General features: G+C 39.2%; 1 protein-coding gene across 1 annotated transcript; it reads right to left on the bottom strand.

Annotated features, from left to right (window-relative positions):
• Positions 1-3389: 3389 nt before the first annotated feature.
• rb1cc1 (RB1-inducible coiled-coil 1) lies at positions 3390-16846 on the bottom strand. Its single transcript, XM_061083807.1, has 23 exons — positions 16539-16846; positions 15437-15569; positions 15216-15342; positions 14940-15110; positions 14582-14784; positions 13892-14339; positions 13626-13796; positions 13354-13538; positions 13051-13237; positions 12197-12278; positions 12015-12079; positions 11799-11902; positions 11078-11204; positions 8859-10792; positions 8479-8665; positions 7504-7612; positions 6999-7326; positions 6096-6147; positions 5946-5993; positions 5149-5207; positions 4842-4969; positions 4510-4580; positions 3390-4295 (listed from the first exon to the last, which is right to left on the bottom strand). Exons 2-23 carry the CDS (start codon positions 15505-15507, stop codon positions 4218-4220), a joined length of 4935 nt encoding a protein of 1644 aa, XP_060939790.1. The 5' UTR covers positions 15508-15569; positions 16539-16846; the 3' UTR covers positions 3390-4217.
• Positions 16847-19588: the final 2742 nt, after the last annotated feature.

Raw genomic sequence — 19588 nt, 5'->3', positions numbered from 1 at the left:
ACTGAGTAAAACCTAAGCACACAGATGCACAGAGGCTAAACTGAGGAGTGTTCCACAAAGCTACCATTGCAACTGGGCTAAAAATAAAACCTGGCAAAGTTATTCTGATCCCTTATTGGTCCCATAGTTTGATTTCACATTTAGCATTTGCATTCCCCTCCGCATAAACATTTCATTCTTCCCCTCCTGCAGTACAATGAGACTTGAGTGACTTTGGCAGCAGATTTTGGATCGGTGCTCCTGAATCCACCAGTGTATGTTATCAGCAGGTAAACAAGCTTTCGAACAAAGCCATAATGGAACTGCAAGCGGCATAAAGAGGCTCATCTCAAAAGCTATACAACCCATCAAAGCTGGTGTCATTTCCTCAACACTGCACTGCAGCTGGAAAATGCATGGCTGTTAGTTACAGTTTAAATCGCCTGTCTATTTTCAGACACTTCAGAACTATTTGTATTGATTATTTACTTGTCAGTAAGCAGCCAGATTACCAAAATAAGACAACAGATTTTTTTTTTATGTTTGCTGGATTCTTCTCCGTTTTTTTGTTTTGTGCTAGGAAATCAAAAACTGTGTCATGCACTAAATTAATGGGATTTGCACTATAGGGTATTTGAATAATTATTTTTCCACTGAAAATGAAATACTTCTGTCTATATTTGGAAGGATTATGGATGGCATTGAACTTAATGTGAAAATAATGTGCCCTTTAAATGTGTAGTTAAGCTATATCCTACACTTTCTGCTCACCAGATGCAATCTTGTTAACCACACGCTTGAATGCTTGTCACCAAACTTTCCACATATTTGCCTTTTGGGCACAGCTCAAGCACACAACTAAACCTACGCACTCTCCTCCCAGTGAGTGGAGGAGCCTCAAAGCTTCCCTTTCATATGCTGCATTATCTCTATGGCGGTAATTATCCATAAAACTATGCCATCAGATGGTGATGATTTCCAATATGAACCCAATAAATGTGTTTAAAAATGTGAATTATCATATTTATGTGGAAATGTGTTACTAATAGTGATTATGTTCGTCATGTGGGTAGAGAATCAGCCATCCTTCGTATTGCGCATTCTCACATATTTCTCAGACATTTCATCACACATTTAATCTGCCCCTGTCTAAGATTTTCCACTGAACCTGTAGTCAAGGCAGAGAGAGGACAATACCGGATGAGATTATGAAGCATGTCTGTTAAAGCATGTCTGTTTGATCATCGTTCTGTTTAGGTGAAGTTCTCTACTTGGTCTCTTCAGTCCCTGACAGCAGATATATAACCTAATCTCTTTCCCTAACCCTTTTCTTAGGCATGAATAGGGTGGAAATGTGATGGCATTAAGTCGATTTACACCTTGGTTTGCAGTTTCAGCCTTAATGCCTCCTGGCTCTTCTTCAACACACTCGTCCCATTTAGATTCAGAAAAATATAAATGTTATGTTAAGGCTTTCCCATTTATTTTCATTTATCCATCATTTGAAGTTCATGCATATATTTACCCGACAAATAATGCTTGTTTATTTGCAGCTCCGTCTATCTGGTATAGAGTCAGAGATATTGGGAAATCAAATACAACTTGTGTATTATCTTCAAATGCAGGAGATATCAGTGACAAAGGGCAAGATCTAAGGCTGTATGACATTCTTTGTGAGTCGTTCCTGACACCATTTTGGATATTTCACATTTACTCATCTAAACCTTCATTTAGTGCCTCCAGCATATGTTGACATGCGAAGAAAAGCTATTATAATGCGTCTTTGAATTTCAGCTGATGGCATTTGAAAGCTGCATTAATAAATCTGTCCTCACACAATTACTGTAGTTTGTTTGTGATACATGTATGGGTGTTTTTTGATTCGTTTACATAAAAGAAGTTCAAGTTGGTTGAGAACTTTTTTTTTATGATTGTAATAAAAAAGTTGAATTATAATTTATGTTAATTAGGTCAGGATGGTGGTAAAAAAAAACGATTAAAAGGTCACAAAACTGTATATTTCAAAGGTTCAACAGGCAGTAGCATCTCTTCATCCTTTAGAAATTAATATTTGTCCAAAAGAAACATTAAATCTTATGATTGTTTATTATACAGGCAAATCTTTATTGTATGATTGATTACAAAAGGCTCTAATGGTTAAACAGTGGTGTGAGTAAACCTCTTGCAAAATTTGTATCTTTATAAACCTTTTTTTCCAATAAACTAATTTGGGTCATATCTTTTCTTGTGTGTCAATGTACATATGTAATACATACTTGATGTAACATGGATATTTGTATTATTTCAACTTTCATTTTGGGGGGTTAATATTTCCGCTTCAGATCTGTAATGCAATCTGCCAATTATGGTTCTGTAAAAAATTTAAAAAATACTTTATTTTATGTCTTGACTAACATTTTTTATTTTTTATTAAATAAAATTACAACTTTCTGTTGAAATAAATAACACACTGAAAACTTACGAAGCTCACTGCTAAACAACAGCCAATTTTATGACATAGTAGTGAAGAGCAGTCATTTGTTAGGAAAAGAGTTTTGACGGCGAATCAAAGGCAGTTTTAATGGTGGAACTAGCAAGAGACTACACATGGCAATGTTAAATCCCATTCAGCCTGATGAGAGTGACTCCCAGCAGCACTGAGCTCAGTGGGGGGTTGTAAACATTTACACTAAGAGCCTGTCCAGTGCACATGGTTGGTGCTTGCCAGCCACCTCGGTATCGAATGTTGTGTTGCATATTTTGTCATTCAGGCCTGTCCCGAAATTGTAGGAATCACACCATCAATTTATGAAGGAGCCATCCAAATGTGACAACAGGCTTATGCTAAATGGAGAAAATAGAGCTAAACATTGTTAAAACACCCCTAGACCCACATGGTAGAGAGTGCTCGGCACAGAGCTGCTATGCTCCCCGCTGTGAACTGGGAAAGTGATGTTGGTGGGCTTCCTTCTCCATGAGGGCCGCATCGTTCTTGGGCCCCGATTTGAAGCCTTTTTGAAGTCTGTTTCCTGCAGTAGTGTGCCAACATTAATGTTTCCACAAAAGAAAAAATGCTAAATCAAGTGAATACACTATACTGTGCTATTCCACATTGACTCCTGAATCCCCCAGAAATTATTTAAAAGCATCATTAAAAAGCTAGTGACTGTAAATGCCCAAAAGTCACCGTCTATTTCGTCGCATAATAACAAGCCATTGTTAAATAGTTTTCATTAGTTAACACAGAAAAATTTACAATTGGCTTCTAGTGTAATAAATTAGTATTCGTCCTTAAACTGGGGAAACTTTTATTCCCAAATGAACAATGTGAAGGTGATTCCAAGAAAAATTATTTATAGTTCTTAGCCACAAATATAATATGGAAGAATAATTAGCCATCACGAAATATGTTTGGGATCAATCCTTTATTGTTTCAAAACTCTATCTTTTACAATACAGTCATTTATTGTTACATGTGTGAATTCATGGGTAATGTACAATGTCATCCGATAATGAAACACAGTCACAAAGTTTTCCTTTCTACATATCAATATTCTATGATAGTGAGAAGTTTGTGCTGATATATTTACTTAGTTCTGCAGCTCAATCACTTCCCTTTTCAATTCAACAAAAGCATGTTTTTTTTTTGAAAGTGCATTTCAAGGATTGCAAAGACGACTGTTGTCATCAGTCGGCCGTAATGTACATTTCAGTATTGACAGAGGGCCATTCTGCTTTGTGAGTAACAAACAGCATTAACTACATTTCCAACTACAACATTTATCTGGATAAGTAAATCAAAGAAAATATATCAATATGCATGCCATGAACATTCCTCCATAAACATTTATAATAAATGTATATTTTCATTTAATTATGCTGATAATGACACATTTTTTTCCACAAAAGGACAAAGGCTGATAATGAGAACTAATATTTAACATCCAAATTTTGTTCAATTTTACACACAGGTCAGATGGCGTTATGCCACAGTGTATAGGGCAATGCCCTAATAAGGTTAATAGCATTTGGTCCACGATAACAAAACTGGGTTATAAAAGAAAACAAAAACGTGGTAGCAGTTGGGATTTTGAACTGAAATTCAAAAAGTGTATGATGATGATCTTAATTCTCTCCATTTTTAAGGTCTTTCGTTTTTCAAGTTATGAATTACGATGTCAAGTTTCTGATCAAAAATTAAGCAATATAAATATACATTTTAGCTGATAACTCGACTATTATACTTTTCTGTTCCATGGAACAGCTTTCACTCTGTAGAACTTGGTTCCTAAAGGGACCTTGAACCTGTTCTGGGCCTGATGAAGGGAAAAAAGAGAGAGAACTTTGTTAGGGAAAAGATTCAAACTGTGCATTACAGCATTACCGACATGGATCAAATCCACACATCAGAAAACTGGAAATTATTACTAAAAACATGATTTCCAGGACCACGCTTGATCTAGGTTGGTATATTGGGTCTTTACACACATTAGTTAAAAAAAGTTTTACAACTTTAGAAAAAGTAAATACCTTCTTTGCCTGGCAATATTCCTTTTCCATCACTTTTCCAAGAACCCACGGCCGTCTTGATGTCCCTGAAGCTAAACAACAAAACAAATATTCAATGAACACTCAGTAAAACAAAGAAACAAAAAGGTTATTAGGCAAAGTCTAAACGAGCAAAAACCAAGAATGGATGTACGTATATTATACATATCAGTTGTTATAAATCTATTCAGACTTAACATATGATATCTAATTACCAACCGATCTGAAATATGTTTATCTTATTAGTAAATCCCAAAACAAATTCCAACACTCCAGTTCTCATCAGAGGCTCAATAGGTGTGGACAGGACTGACCTGGTTTGAGGTCCAGTGCAGTGAGAGACTCCGAGTGGAGGAAGTAGAGAGTGGGTCCGACCGTGAACAGCACATAGTTGTCGTGTCTTTCATCCAGGATGATAAGAACCAAATCACCGACCTGGAAGCTGCAACAATCAAAAAGACAAGACAAGGACAAAGAGACGATGGGGTGATGAGTTTCTGGTAATTATATAATGATGAGTATTATTACAATGCATATCATGATGGTCAGTTTTAAATTAAGTAAATTAAAAATATTTTTGTATTCACACCAGCAAGCAGCACATGTGTTGTGTTCACTTACTCTCTGATGGCGATTTTGTCTGAATGCCGTGATGACACAGACGACATGCTCTGAGACATCTACAAAGAAAAGGAGAAGGGACATTCCGCATGTTAGAGAGAAGAGTTGAACAATGTTGGCAACAAATGACTCCCAACAGAAAAAGGTGTGTGACTTGAGATTTCCAAGGAATAGTCTTAGTAAATAAGTGTTGGTACTTTTACCCTATTTGACAGCATTAAAATAAAAACAATCTTAGTTGTGTTTTTTTGTCCAGCCTGATTTAAACTTTTCAAACCACAAAAGTTAACTTAAACACATATCCTATATTTTTGTATTTCAAACTATTTCATTAAAATATATCCCTCTTCACATTTCATGACTCTTCTTTAAATTTCATCGCTGAGCTCGTCAGCCTCCTGGGTCAGGATTTTACTCTTTGATGCTACTGCCACCTAGTGGAGCAGGTGTTCCATAACCCGCAGTGACAACTAGTATGGCACTGAGAGCTTTATCTCCAAGGCCCAACAGTGTAATATGAAACATTTAAATCCTCTTGATCCAGGTTTTTATTTGAAACTACACATAATTGCACATACTCTAAATATCAGTCTTCTAAAAAATGCCTGTTATTTTTTTTATTCATTAAGATCCATGAATTATTCTCCAAGAAATCAACGAAAATGTTGCATAACAACCCGTTTATGTGAAAGAAAGAGCAAATATTCCTATATCCGGATCAAGGCCACAATTGAATAGGTTCTTCCCTGACCCAGACGGAAACATAACCTCCTTGATGGAGGCAATAATTAACCTACCAGTCTTTGACTGAGGCGCTTGTTTTCTTCTTCCTTCATGTGTAAAGTCTGCAACATATATTAAAATGTGATTTAAAACATCCAGAAAAACAGTGTGTTGTGCACAAATACTATGTTTAAATACTGTAAAAGATAAAGATGTTTATTTACCCTCTCGAGTAGGAGTATCCGCTGTTTCTCCTCTGACATCAGGATATTATCACTACACAAACAAAACATCAGGTTACTGAGAATCATCAACAAAACTTTATGCATTATGTGGAAAAAAAACAATAACTTCCATACCCTAACAACTAAATAGGTCTTAATCTTGTGATATTAATGATAGACACACTTGCCTGACTTGTCTGATCCTAGCCTTCCTTCCTTCCTCTCTGTTCATCCACTTTTGGCTATTGTACACAATGTCTTTTGAAATGTCCCTTCAATAATGCAAAGGCTTCTGTCTGTCAATCAACATTCATATCCCTGTAACATGGAAGCTTCTCTACAGCAGCCTCCTACAGGTCTGCAACTTCATTGTGGGTTGAAAATGATTTAGATGCTGTTAAAGCAAAATAACATGAAGTGCAGTTTCTGTGAATTATGTACTTGGTGAAAAAAACTAAAGGGCAACTTAGTAATAAAAAATACAATAAATGTTAATAAACAAAAACAATGACACAGGAAAAAAGTTTCGCAAACTAATTAACCGCAATAGTATTTCAAGAAAGGAAAACTAAAGCAAAAATTAGGTTAAGAGACAAAGAAAACTTGGTTCCCCAGAGCTACGTTTCTAAAGCAAGACATCCAGATTGCATGTTTCTCACCAACACAGTTTGTCCTTTCAGTGAGCTGTCATAACACTGTGACCTAAATAAAACTTAACATTGCACAGAACTTTCTTATATAATGCACCCGTGGCGGGTCAATGCATGACATGTCCGTTTTAATCAGGTTAAGAAAATGCAAGTACATGTGTTGCTTTAATCAGAGTTCTTACCAATAGGCGAGAGTGCAATCACTATAATATTCTTTCAAACTATAAACATGTACTGTAGAGAGGATGCTTACTGGGATGTCACCATGCTGGCCTCCACCGCTGAGTCGACATTTTCGTCATCTCGTATGGCTGCTACAGAGGCCAGTCGGTCAGTTTCAGCCATGGGCTCAGAGGAGCAGGACCCAGCTACATACAGAGCTCTGGCTGCTGCTGCTCCTGCTACTGATGCTCCTAGTGCTCCTGATGCTCCCGCCTCTGTGACCTCCAGAGCTGATGGGTGAGGGGTGAAGAAGGCAGAGGAGACCAGTGCAGTGCAGCGCAGGCGATTAAGCTCTTCTTCCAAGTGCTTCTTCTCCTGCATGACACTCGCCCGGTCCTCAGAGAGAGACTCTATCAGAGCTGCAACATGTGAAGATAAATAAGAAACGCTGCCAGGCCCACCTCTAACTTCAAGTTTCAGAGATTTCTCTTTAAAATACGGTAGAATGCAGTAGAGAAAAAGATGTGCGACTATGTATTAGGTAAAATATTAGGTATAAAAACCTCCTCTCAAAGCATAAAGTGCCCAACGCTCACCTTTGTCCCTCTCCTGCTGTTGGGTCACATTCTGAAGCTTCTCTGCAAGGTCATGGATGATCTGCTCATTCTTCAGCTTCTCTCGGGTTAGAACAGTGTTGAAGTTAGTCTAGAGGAACAAAACATTTTGAGTTCAAAACGCTTGACACGTATTTCAGTGGCTAAGATGTTTTACAGTACATCAAAGTACACATTGTTTTTTGATGGGATGTCTTTGAATTGCCTAATTCTGTGTTGCACTGTACCTCATCTTTTCACTATTTATTATATCAAGTGACTAAAATGAACTGAAATAATGAATGTCGTTTTTTTATTTTGAGAACAGTGACTTAATTGTGTGAAAAACAACAGCTTGAACTATGAAGAGGGGTGAAATAGAGAGGGGTTTGCCTTTGGGAACAGTGAGTGGTGGAAAAACTAATTAAACTGTACAAGTTTAGGGTTAACATGTCTTTCTGCTGCTCCCTTGGTGTCCTGACAGACTGAGATTAGTGCCAGCACAGTTTGAGTGGATTGTCTGGACAAATGAGTAAAAGCCTGATCTCTAGATGTGTAAAAGCTTAACTTGGAATTAAGTGCAACTGACAGAGTGACAGTGCCAAGAACTATTACAAATTAAAGGTTTCAGAAAGTAAGTGATCACTGCTGCATTAGATTGTATCACTAAGTTAATGGTAGATCTGTATTGAGTTTGCTAGGCTGTGCATGAATACAAACACAAAAGAACTAGCTAGGTGTACCTAATAAACTGATAACTAATACAACAGCCTGGCTATAAATACTACCATAAGGAATTGTGTATTTGAAGTTGGTTGCTTAGATAAAGAAACAGAAATGAAAACCAGAGAAACCAAAGAAAACACATCTGTGGGCAGTACTTTTCTATGAGGGGCAATTTGGGGTTTAGTATCTTGCCCGAGGAAACTTCAGCATGCACAGCCGCCCCAAGTTCTTTTCCATTCTCTAAATACAAACCTGCGATTCTGCGATTAGTGATGTCTTGAGGTTCTGTATCTCCTCATTCTTCTTCTTCTCCAGGAGCTCTATCTGGGACAGCAGCGAGGCCCTCTCCTGCTGCATCTGCTCTTGTAGTGCAGAGTCCAGAGACAGAGGCGCTGCGGCATCTGCGAGTTCCTCAGCGTGCAGCGAAGACCCTTCATCACTGAAAGGCACGTAACAAACTTTTTAACCTGACAGGGTAATATGCAAACTATTTAACAGTTCATTCTTAACAAAGAGTAGAAAACATATTAACATATCTATCCGTGTGTCATTTTAAACAAACCATTAACTTTACTCAGGTTTTATAATGTGAAAAACAAACCAAAGCTACATATATATGTGGTGTCATTTACCTTTTTGAAGATAGTCTCTCATGAAGCTCACTCTCAAGTTCTTTGATTTTCTTTAACAGTCTGTTTTCCATCTCCTCCTTCTGCTGCTCCAACTCTTTAAAGGCTTCTGATGATGCCACATTGGTGGACTCTTGTTTTTCTAGTTCCGTCTCAGTGGCTCGTCTGTCCTGCTCTACTTTTTGGGAGAGCAGATCGTTTTCTGTCTGTAGTTTGTTGACGAGAGTCCTCTGCTCTTGCTCCAGTTCTCGGAAGCTGGTGAACTGCTTTTCTTTCTCTTCACTTTGAGCCACTTGCTGCTCTAATTCCTGCTTAAGTTTCTGTTTCTGCTCCGAATGGTTCCTCTCACCATCCTGGGACTGCTGCTGCAGGGAGCAGAGCTCATTGCGCAACAAGATAATTTCCTCCTCGTGTCTGTCCACCAGCTCAGAGATACAGTTGTCCTTCTCCCTCCTCATGAGACTCCTCAGCTCTGCCAGGCCCACTTCATACTCCTCATTTTTTACCTGAAGCTGCTTTTTGATGTCTGCCAGCTCTTTGCCGAGGACATTGGTCTCAGCCTCAACCTGAGACTTCACAGTCTCGGCCTGCTGAGTCTTGGCCTCCTCAAATAAGAGTTTCACCTCCTCAGTCTCTGACTCTTTGAGGACCAACTCCATCTCGAGTTTGCAACGGAGCTCACCAAGCTCAGTTATACGAGCCTCCAAGTCCTTGATCTGGTTTTCTTTCTCTTTAAGAGCAGTGGCATGTTGATCAGCGGCCTCATTTATATTTGCACTGTTTTCAGAAGCCAGATGTTCCAGAGCCTCCTTATTCTGCTGGGTAAGAGTCTCCAGCTGTGCCTTGTGCTCCTGCATCATTCTGACCTCCAACTCCTTTAAGTGAGATTGCTCCACAGCTTCCAACTCCTCTCGAATCCTCTGCTGGCCACGTTCGATCTCAATGTGCAGATTCTCAAGTTGGCTGGTCAGGGAGTCTCTTGCGGCTGAAAGCATCTTGATCTCTTCAGCTTGATCACTGATCATCTGCTCCAGGTTTTTGATCCTATCCGTCTGGCCTCTCTCCGTTTCCATCCACCGCTCTCTCTCATTCTCGAGATGAGAAAGTTCTTTCTCTTTGTGCTCCATACGGCCCTCCAGCTCCAGCATCGCACGCTGGACGTCCCTCACAATGTTCTGGTTTACTTGGTTTTCCTCCGTTAGTGTCTGAACCCGCTTCTCAAGCTCTTGCCGAACAGAGAGCAGCTCACTTTGATGCTGCTCCTTCAACTTCAGTTCATGGGTCAGGCAGAAGTTGTCCACAACGTTGTGCACCTCTGTGGTCATATTCCTCAGGACAAAGCCAAAGTCATGTTGTTCTTTAAACACTAGACCTCGTAAGTGATGGAGGTCATCCTTTACACTTCTTACGTTGGAATGGGACTCCTCTGCAGCAGACTGATACTTCTCAATAACTTTTTTGAGGACAGTGATCCTAAAATTCTCCCTCTCTAGTGTTGTGGTGTCCTGCATACGCTTATTGTCGATGGCGTTGATCACTGAAGAGTATAGAGACTCTACCATCATATCAGGGCTAGTAGGGTCACTGATGGGGTTCGGGGAGGTCAAGTTCCCTTCGATCACAAACTCATTGACAGCAGACATGAAATCAGACTCTGGGCTCTCTGCTAGAGAATCCAGGTCGAGGGAGCCCTGCTGCAGGACTGGGTCCATGTTCGGATGGCCGATGGTTTCAAAGTCAAACGTTTGTGCATCAATGCTGTCTGGGGACAGGTCCTCCAAAGGAGCTGGGACAGGAACGTGAAGGGGTTGGCAGCCTGGACCCTGAAGGCCAAGAGAGGTGGGGGTTTTGGAGGACCCCGGTGTGGTGCTCCCAGGTGTACTTTCAGACTGTGGGGTCTGCGTGGTTGATCTGTGAGCGCTATGAGAATAGGATACCTTGAAAATGAAACAGATGAAGGGAAAGGAAAAGGGGACAACTTAGTACTTAAACGAAGAGAGAACTAAACCATACTTTGTATGAACATTTTTGGGATTTCATTATGTGTATAAGAACCAATATGGATTATAAAAGTAACCAGTATTAAGTGTTTCATATCAATTAACCTAGACTGTTTCATAATGTTTAAAAAAAGTTTTACACTTTTTATAGTGACATAAGACTATGAAAAAACACAATCTCTTAAAAGTACAAATGAAGAGTGCTACTGAGGCTTTGATTACCCTTTGTTCGTTCAACAGGTCAGTGATAGTTTGGGTCATCTCATCCACACTCAGTGCTGCTTGAACCAGCTGGTGAAGCGTCTCTACATGACGATTTAAGGGCTCAAAGTCACACATTGTAGGAACCCTGAAAAGATTTGGGGAATGTCTTTAAGGACAGAATGATACAGTCAAGAGTAGGCGTCCAGAAGTTGTAGCTTTAAATTGTTTCAGGCCAATTTCCATGACCTAAGAAAAGGCTCCTGAAACCATCAATAACATTTGATAGATAAATAACTTAATTTATAACTTTGCTATCAACTTGAATCTGCCTCTATAAAATATACTGGGATTACGGGGAAAAAAAAACCATATCCAGTATGATTAACTACTAACAATCTCCTACACTGGGTGTGATAGATTTCAGTGTGTTAGTGTAGAGAAAGGCAGAAAGTTTTAAAATGAGCTGAAAAACTGAGTGAAATTCAAATTGATCTGGATTTACGTCATTCTCCTTAACTGCATTGTCACTTTATGCAACAATCAAATGTCTTGCAAGTGTTTCTGATAAGTTGTAATTACACCTATTGTTGTTGTTATAATCTCCAAACAAATTCATTTGATTTAGAAATTGGCATCAACTTCATGATCTACCATCAAATACCAGGTTGATTCTGGTAACATTATATAACTGACACAGTAATACCTCAAACCCCTTTAATGACTGAGGACACTGACTTACATAAGGAAAGGCTGCACCTCCACAGGACAACAAGTTTTCAAGAACTGCAGGTCGTCAAGTGAAATGTCTGGAAGTTCATCGTCAAACCTTCTCGGCTTTCGTGTCTATAAATAACAACAAACACCACAAGAGGAGAAACCTTGAAATTCAGCTGAAATAATATGCATGATAATATCACTATCAGCTTGGTCAAAGTACAAACAGTTTCCCACTTACACAGAATGATGTTGGAGGCCATGAATCCAGTCCTCTAAACAAACGATTTCTGAGGAAAGACTTCCCTGAAAAGAAGAACATCAACAGATCAAGGCTGATCTTTCAGAGACTTTTCAAAAGCTCACTGTTCTGTAAAGTGACGAAAACAAATGTCATCAGTTGAGTTTTCAAAAGAAACTTACTAAAGAGTTTCCCGAAGGATTCCCTTTTGAATTTCTCGGCCTCGTACAGTCGTTTGCCATCCTTCACAAGTGCATAGGCCCACTGAAGAGATAAATAGTCAAGAATTTAGTTAAATAACAGGTTTGTATGTTGTGGTTTTTTTCATAACTGTTCTGTTATTATCCTCATAATAAAAAATAAAAAAAGAAGAAACATTTTGAATACTGTTAAAGAAAACATAAAGTGAAGAAATGCAAGAAAAGCAGGAGTGGCTTCAAGTAGCATCAACCACTGTCTAAATACATGATGATGATCTCAGCAACAGAGGACAAATATGAGCAACTTAAAGTCAATTCTTGGCTTCAAAGTATGTCCTACTATGAAGATCCATTTAGACACAGCAATACAAAGAATGAGTTTTAGCATTTTGCTAATGCAGTGGGAGGAGCCACTGCATTAGGACACAGGTCCTTCTTGAGCCTGCTAAATGGGATGTGCCATGTGAAATGGCACAAAGACTCTCAAAATGCCAGCTTATCTTGCCAGCTCAGGCATGAATTATAATATTATCCTATTCTGTTGCATTTATTTTCTCAGAATTGCTAGATAGTGCAAGATAAAAAACTAATCTAAGTGAGCACTCTGTGCAACACTTAACAAAAAAACATAAAGTTTATGAGTAACTCAATCGTCAAGCAACTGTGTCTTATTTTCTCTTCGTCATGGTGGCAAAGTAAGTGAACTGCCCAATTACTTGAAACTTGTCAATTATTCACTCAGCGCTGAATGTCCCCAAAACAGCCGGATTCAGTGAGGCAAGAGAGGGATAGTCTAGACACGCAATTAGTTTCCAATAACGGCATTTAGCACTGACCTCTCTGTAGTGGCGCATAAACATTTTTCTTCTCACAACTTCCACCACCGCCAAGCAGTACATCTGGGGCACAGTACTGAGGGCCTCCACCACTCTGACTCGTTCCAATAGCTCTGTCAGGAGTCTGAGTAGAGCCTGAAGCTTCTCACTGTCCTGGTCTGCATGAAGCATCACGTAGCAGCACCATCTATTTCAAAAATGATGATTACCACCATTAAAGTTTGAAAATATGACTTAACATTTTGAAACATAAAACTAGCACAGACAATGAACACTGGGGGAAAAAGTGGTTTCAGGCTTTACTTGAGTCTGACTTGAAGGTTGTTTGCAAGTTCTTGTTTGGCAGTAGTGCACTTCTTTTTGATGTCGAGCAGCTTCCTGTGGTTGTTCAGCATGATCATCAGCTGGTTGGTGTGACTCAGACACAAGTCGGGCAGAACAGACGTATCCTTCAGGTTTTCAGCACGCTTCTGATTGGCCAAAAATCCCTGTAAGAGATAAAACAGCAGCGCAATTCATTAAAAACAGAAGAGGGAGAGAGTTATTAGATAGTGTTCATGTCTTACTTCGCGTACCTGAGCAAGTTCTTTTTGTTCGTTCACCAACTTCTTGCAGCTTGCAATCATTTGGTCGAGAGCATACAACCTGTCCTCAAGCCCCTTGATGGCTTTCATGTTTTGATTATCCAACTTATTAATAGTGTCACGACAATCTGTCAGGAAGGGTTGAATGACCCGTGGGTCAAGCTGAAAGAAAGACATGTTTTAATGGAAGACTCTCAACCCCCCATGTAAGACCTAACATTTAGAATTCCACATTGATTCATACATCATTGACTCACCCTATTGATGGAGTCAAAGCATTTCCTCACAACTGATTCCACATCATTGGGTCTGTCTTGCACGTTGATCCAGTCTAATAGTGTGACATTGAAGGAGGACGGGTTGGCAAACTCTGGGGTGTCGTCATCGTCGTCATCATCATCATCCTCATCATCATCATCTAATAGCGCAGCTCTCAGCCCACCCCTGTCAGTCATTTCATTTGTTTCATGGTCACCGGTTGGCTTACATGTGGCCGCTTGTGAAGCAGAGAAGGATGCTGATAACTTGGGGGGCCTCTTTGCCTCAGCAGTGTAGCGCGCAGACTCAGAGGACTTTTCTTCTTCTGTCCCATCTGAATCCTTTCCTGGGGTTGGACTGGAATTCTCCATGCTCTCTCTGTAACTGTGTCTTGTCAAACTTTCCAGCAGAGGTATCCTAGCCATTACAGAAACCGCTGTCCCTAACCTGCAATCAGAGAGATCGAGGACGAGGAGAACAAGCTCTTTTCATTTTAGCAGGAACACTTCTCGTTACTGTTATTTCAGACATTATTTGAGCTTAAATTGTCATTACATTATTCAAAATGTCAAAAAATATGTACTAAATACAATAATAGTTAATAATAATTATACAGCACTTTGTATTTCCAATTCCAGACTACTAGCTAGGGCTATCAAAATATTTTTGCTCTCCTTGGCAACACTTACTTTGTAAGTTTCACCTTAATTTCTTCCAACTCATGTTGATAATTTGAGTATGAAGCATCAAACTTCACTAGCAACTTCTGATAAGACAGAGTGCAGTCGTCCAGATTAGCCATGATGGCAGCCCAGCCTTGGTGTTGAAGGTGTTCATCATGAACCAAACGTTCACAGAAAGTGCAAAGTTTCGTGGCAACTTCAAACATTTCCTGGGAGGAACAAACATAATGTCAGGACAGTTATGATTATGAGCATTACATAACCATTTGGTTAGTTGCAATCATTTCAATTTCAAGGCAATTTCTCAGGACAGATATGTCCCAATGCAATGCACATTTAAAAACAGAAAAAAGTAGGTAACTACCAGAGCAAGTTGTGTTCGTGAGGCAACAGTGTGAAAAACAGCTGGCATCAGTAGAGACTCCTCCACCCGGACTTGAATCTCACTCTCAATCGAGAAGGTGGTTTTGGGGATCGTTGGATCCCGGTCACACAAGATCATCTCTTTGTTGAACAAGAATATGGGATTGGTTTCCTACAGGTGAACAATTAGATATCAGTAATCAGAACAGAGCATATGCTTCCCAGTATGCGCTATAGACAAATAAAGAAACACAAACAACAAGTTGTGTGGACTTACAGTGCCAGCACTGTAGCTGCAGACTCGTCTCTCTGCAGCCATACATTCCCCTCCATTGACAACAAGGACTTGATGTTGAGTTGCAATCTTATATTTGGCTTGGATGGCATGTTTAAGCTCCAGTACACTGAGAAAAAAGGAAGAGTGTATTTAGAACACAAAAGTGAGGACGTACTGACCACAACTTTAAACAATGTTTTGCTAAAATGCCAGTGTCTTACGTTTGGACAGCAAGGTCAGTGTCAAATGTCAGCGTGCAGCCATTGTTGACCTGGAACACATACAACTTCATGTTGACTCTCCCAGACTTCTACACACTTGCCTAACTTGCTCATTTAGTCATTCGAGGCCACCCTGTGAAACAAAGCACAAACATTAGATTGATGATTGTCACAGCTCATACATATTTATCAAACATTCTTTATCAGTAAATGAATGACGCTGCCATTCATTAAATGCACAAAGCCACCTGACAAACACCCATGCACAGCGTTTTCTGGACTAAATAACACATGAAGAGGACATTGTTTCAGTCTGTCTCTTCACATGGTCTATTCTTTTAACAGTAAGGTCCATCATGTCACCATACCCGTCCAACAAAACCCATAGTCTCTTGGACACTGAATAATTCAACCTCGGGCAGTCACCTTGTTGTTAGTTACTGGCTACTCTCAAGTTTGTGATGTTACAATTCACCTGATATGTTGCTCTAGTGTCAAACTGTCTTAAGACACACATAAAAGCTATTTAACATTTGCTCACGGTCATCTGAGGAGGTATTCACAACTGCAAAGCCAACTTTAGGACATTACTTCAATTAGCACCACTCACTGTTCACTGCTGTTAGCATGACAACATAAAACACCTCCTCAGCCAAGTTGCTAACCGAGGCTCAGACAACCTGAGCGTTGGTAAATGTCAGTTAATTGACGTTAATCGCAGCTAGCATGTCTCTTGGCCTGCTGTTGTCCCGTGTTACAGTGGGACGTGTTTTCCTTGACCCATTTTAAAACAGAGGACACTCAGTCGTTGCTCTTTTTACCCCAGAGGCCTCCAGTCATTCGCTGTTACAGTGTCAAAGAAGCAGCCAGCGCCAGCAGCTAGCCACCTAGCTTGTCTGGAGTAAACCGCTGACTGTGCTAACTGGCTATTAGCTAACACAGCTGTCAGGCTAGCGCAGGAACGCTATTTCTAATTTCGATGATTTTGACAAATGTGATAAGATTGACCACAACAGCCAACACCAACAGTTTCACACTCATTCAGATGTACAGATGATACCCCCTGCTGAGTTGATAACAAACACGACTGCGAGTGTCTTACCTCGCTTCTCTCGCATCTCCCCGTTCTTGGTCTCCACCTCGCTAGCCGACAAGCTAGCAACCGAGCTAGCTAGCTAACCTGTTTTAGCTGGGCATACATAGAGCTAGCTCGCCAAGCCACTTAGCTCACGTTAGCTGGACTAAATAAGACACGGACAGCTGACAGCCATGGTCAGTGGCACAGGTCAACCCTACTGGGGGTAAAGCAGACTTCTGATTTGGCAAAGTCCAGCGGAGATGTCGTAAGAGACTCGCCGGAGCCCTGGTTGTTTATCTCAGGTAGCTAACTATGCTAACACCCTCTCAGTAGCTCGGTCTGTTTTGTTGTTGTCATCTGCTGATGCGCAGAACGTGTACGAACCGACCAATACACACACAAGTTACACAAGTCAGGTTGACTTTTGTTCTGCGCATTTATAAGATAACTACACGCATTTTATTGTTGTCGATTGCATTTAGAAATATCTACGTGACATTTAAAGAAATACATGATAAGATATTAAAATGTTTTCTGGATTGTAAATGTTCTGGATTGATTTAGCGATCATAAAGGTAGGGTAGGGTTTTATCTTTCCTTCTTTTGCCATGCATTATTGTAAACATTTATAACTTGTATTTATTTATTTCAAATTATTTTACCTATTTAGTTATTCTGGCTTGACATAATCAGAATCCAAATCCGAATGTATTTATTGCCAAGTAGGTTTACACCTACCTGGAATTTGCTCTGGTTGTTGGTGCCTACAATGAACATAAAAACATAAAAACACAATAAATACAACACACATAAGAAAAAACAAAACAATATATAAAATAAAAATATATGAAAGATAAGAGATATAAAAAGTAAAGTAAAAAGTGAAATGCAAAACAGGAGAGCAATGTCAATTTGCAATATGCAATGTAAAACTACCTCCAACTTCAAATATATATATATATTACCAGTCTTTAAAAGAAAAGAAACACAGCCTCAAATATAATCTATACTATAACATTATTGTCCCATATTTTTATTTATGTTATTTTACTCTGTGATCCTTACATTTGTATTCCCTACATTGCCCATTAAGCCTACTGACGTCAATGAATTAAAGCTACTGACACATATGTGCGTTTCACTGATCGGGTTCAAAAGATTCGGCTCTGAAAACGGTGTCTAGTTCCCCATGAGTCTATGCGTTCGTCAATGTGCTTGCCCAGGTGCATTGTGGGAAACCGTGGAGTGTTTTGCTGCAACATAAGAAGGGGTGTGGTTTACGGAGGGCTGCAGTGTGTGGATGATCCTGTTTTGCTGCAAAGACTCAGACTGTTTATAAAAAGATGCAAAGATGAGGCAGTCTGGGGTTTGTAGCACAGCACTTCTCATTGTCTGACACATTACGTGATTTTAGCATGTGAGGGCTTTACATATGAAGTGAAGGACAATGCATGACAATAAAAAAATTAAGAGACATAGTATTATCGCAACTAATTTTAACTTGCTGTGACTGACAGCAAATAAATAAATTATATAATATATGGGCGACCTACCTTTCCAAAGAAAAACAGTACTGTTATACCCCTAAGAGTTTATTCTTAGTGTACCTTGATTATTATTATGACAGACCTTTTTTTTTTACAAAACATACATTTCAATATTGACAATAGCTCAAATAGAACAAAACAATAAATAAATGTCAGACTATCAATATGAAATAAATAAAAGTGGTGCATTATTAACATTAGTACTTCCTTTTGTTCACTATATTAACTGAAAGTATGTTTGTGTCTTACAACGTTTGAAACCAAAATGTGATTGGCATATCAATGGGTAATCAAACTGCATGGTCGTCAAGGTTACTGCATATTCATTATTTGCCATAATATATTATGTACTTATGTGAACTGATCCTATAATCAGTGTAATGTTCTATAAATCAAACTTCCTCTAGAGGTCACTGTGTCAAATGATTTATTTCAACCAATGTCGCAAATGGAAACAAGTGGGTGATTCCTTTATCTACCACTTCTTATTGCATCTAACATCATCTGAAATCAACTGAGTCAAACCAAATTAGGGGGAAGAATCTAAAATGTGATTCCCACAGTGACCTCTTCTGCTGCTATTTCTTGCTTTAAATACCAAAAAGGAGTGGATATTATAATATCCCACATAGTGATATAAAGCGTGTTTCCTAGGCCGCTGAGGGCTCTAACTCCTCATTAAACCTTTTATAAATAAAGTTGAAAAAAGTCTCCAGTGAACAGGATCTAAACTCCAAACAGGGGTAATGCTGCTGCATCACTTCCTGTAGCTGATTATTAAAACAAGCTCAAAATCATGTTTGTAAGCAATGCTCATGAATTATCATTAGTTCCAGCATATTGATGTAATAAAACAACATCTATTTTTGGAGCTGTTAAAAAGGGCCCAGGACCCCAAACAGAACATCAGGGTGACATGCCTTCTACCTCCATGCATTAAAATCCATGTAATCATCTCTTAGGTGTTGCCAAGTATTATACTCTAGCCCATAGAACACAATTTTGTACTGTGGTTCAGATATTTAGATTATCTACAGTAGACGGCTTTTATAAAGCATTGCACCAAGCAGAAATGTTTCAGAAAGTCTCTTGTTTATGCTTGAAACTGAAGCCTGATTTATTGGTGGTGGATGACCTTGTTGTTGTTTGCCAATAGTCCCCACATGTTCCTCCAGCTCCTCGTGAACTTTTAGAAATCAACTTCAGACCTGGAACAAAATTATTGCATCTTATGCCATGTGGAAATGTTGATGCAAAAAAAACCAGCAGTGAACTGGTTAGGTGACAGTTTGAAGGGTGGCAGTTTAAACTGGTCTGTCTGGCTGGTATCCAGCAGGGCTTAAACATAGTTAAGTTCCTCCTTTTTCAGTTGGCTCATGAAACGAATCTGCCTCTTTTTGACACTTATATGTCAGATTTTTCCCCCTCTTTATAAATTTATCCTTGACTGTTTATCTCATAAATTCATGTATGAAAACTCTATAAGTTTGTAATTATTAATATTTATGTACCTGCGTATTTTGGTGG

This window comes from Limanda limanda, chromosome 13 (genome assembly GCF_963576545.1).
Source record: "Limanda limanda chromosome 13, fLimLim1.1, whole genome shotgun sequence".
Lineage (NCBI taxonomy): Eukaryota > Metazoa > Chordata > Actinopteri > Pleuronectiformes > Pleuronectidae > Limanda > Limanda limanda.
The sequence above is the reverse complement of the archived record's forward strand: the minus strand, read 5'-3'. Positions and strand labels throughout refer to the sequence as shown.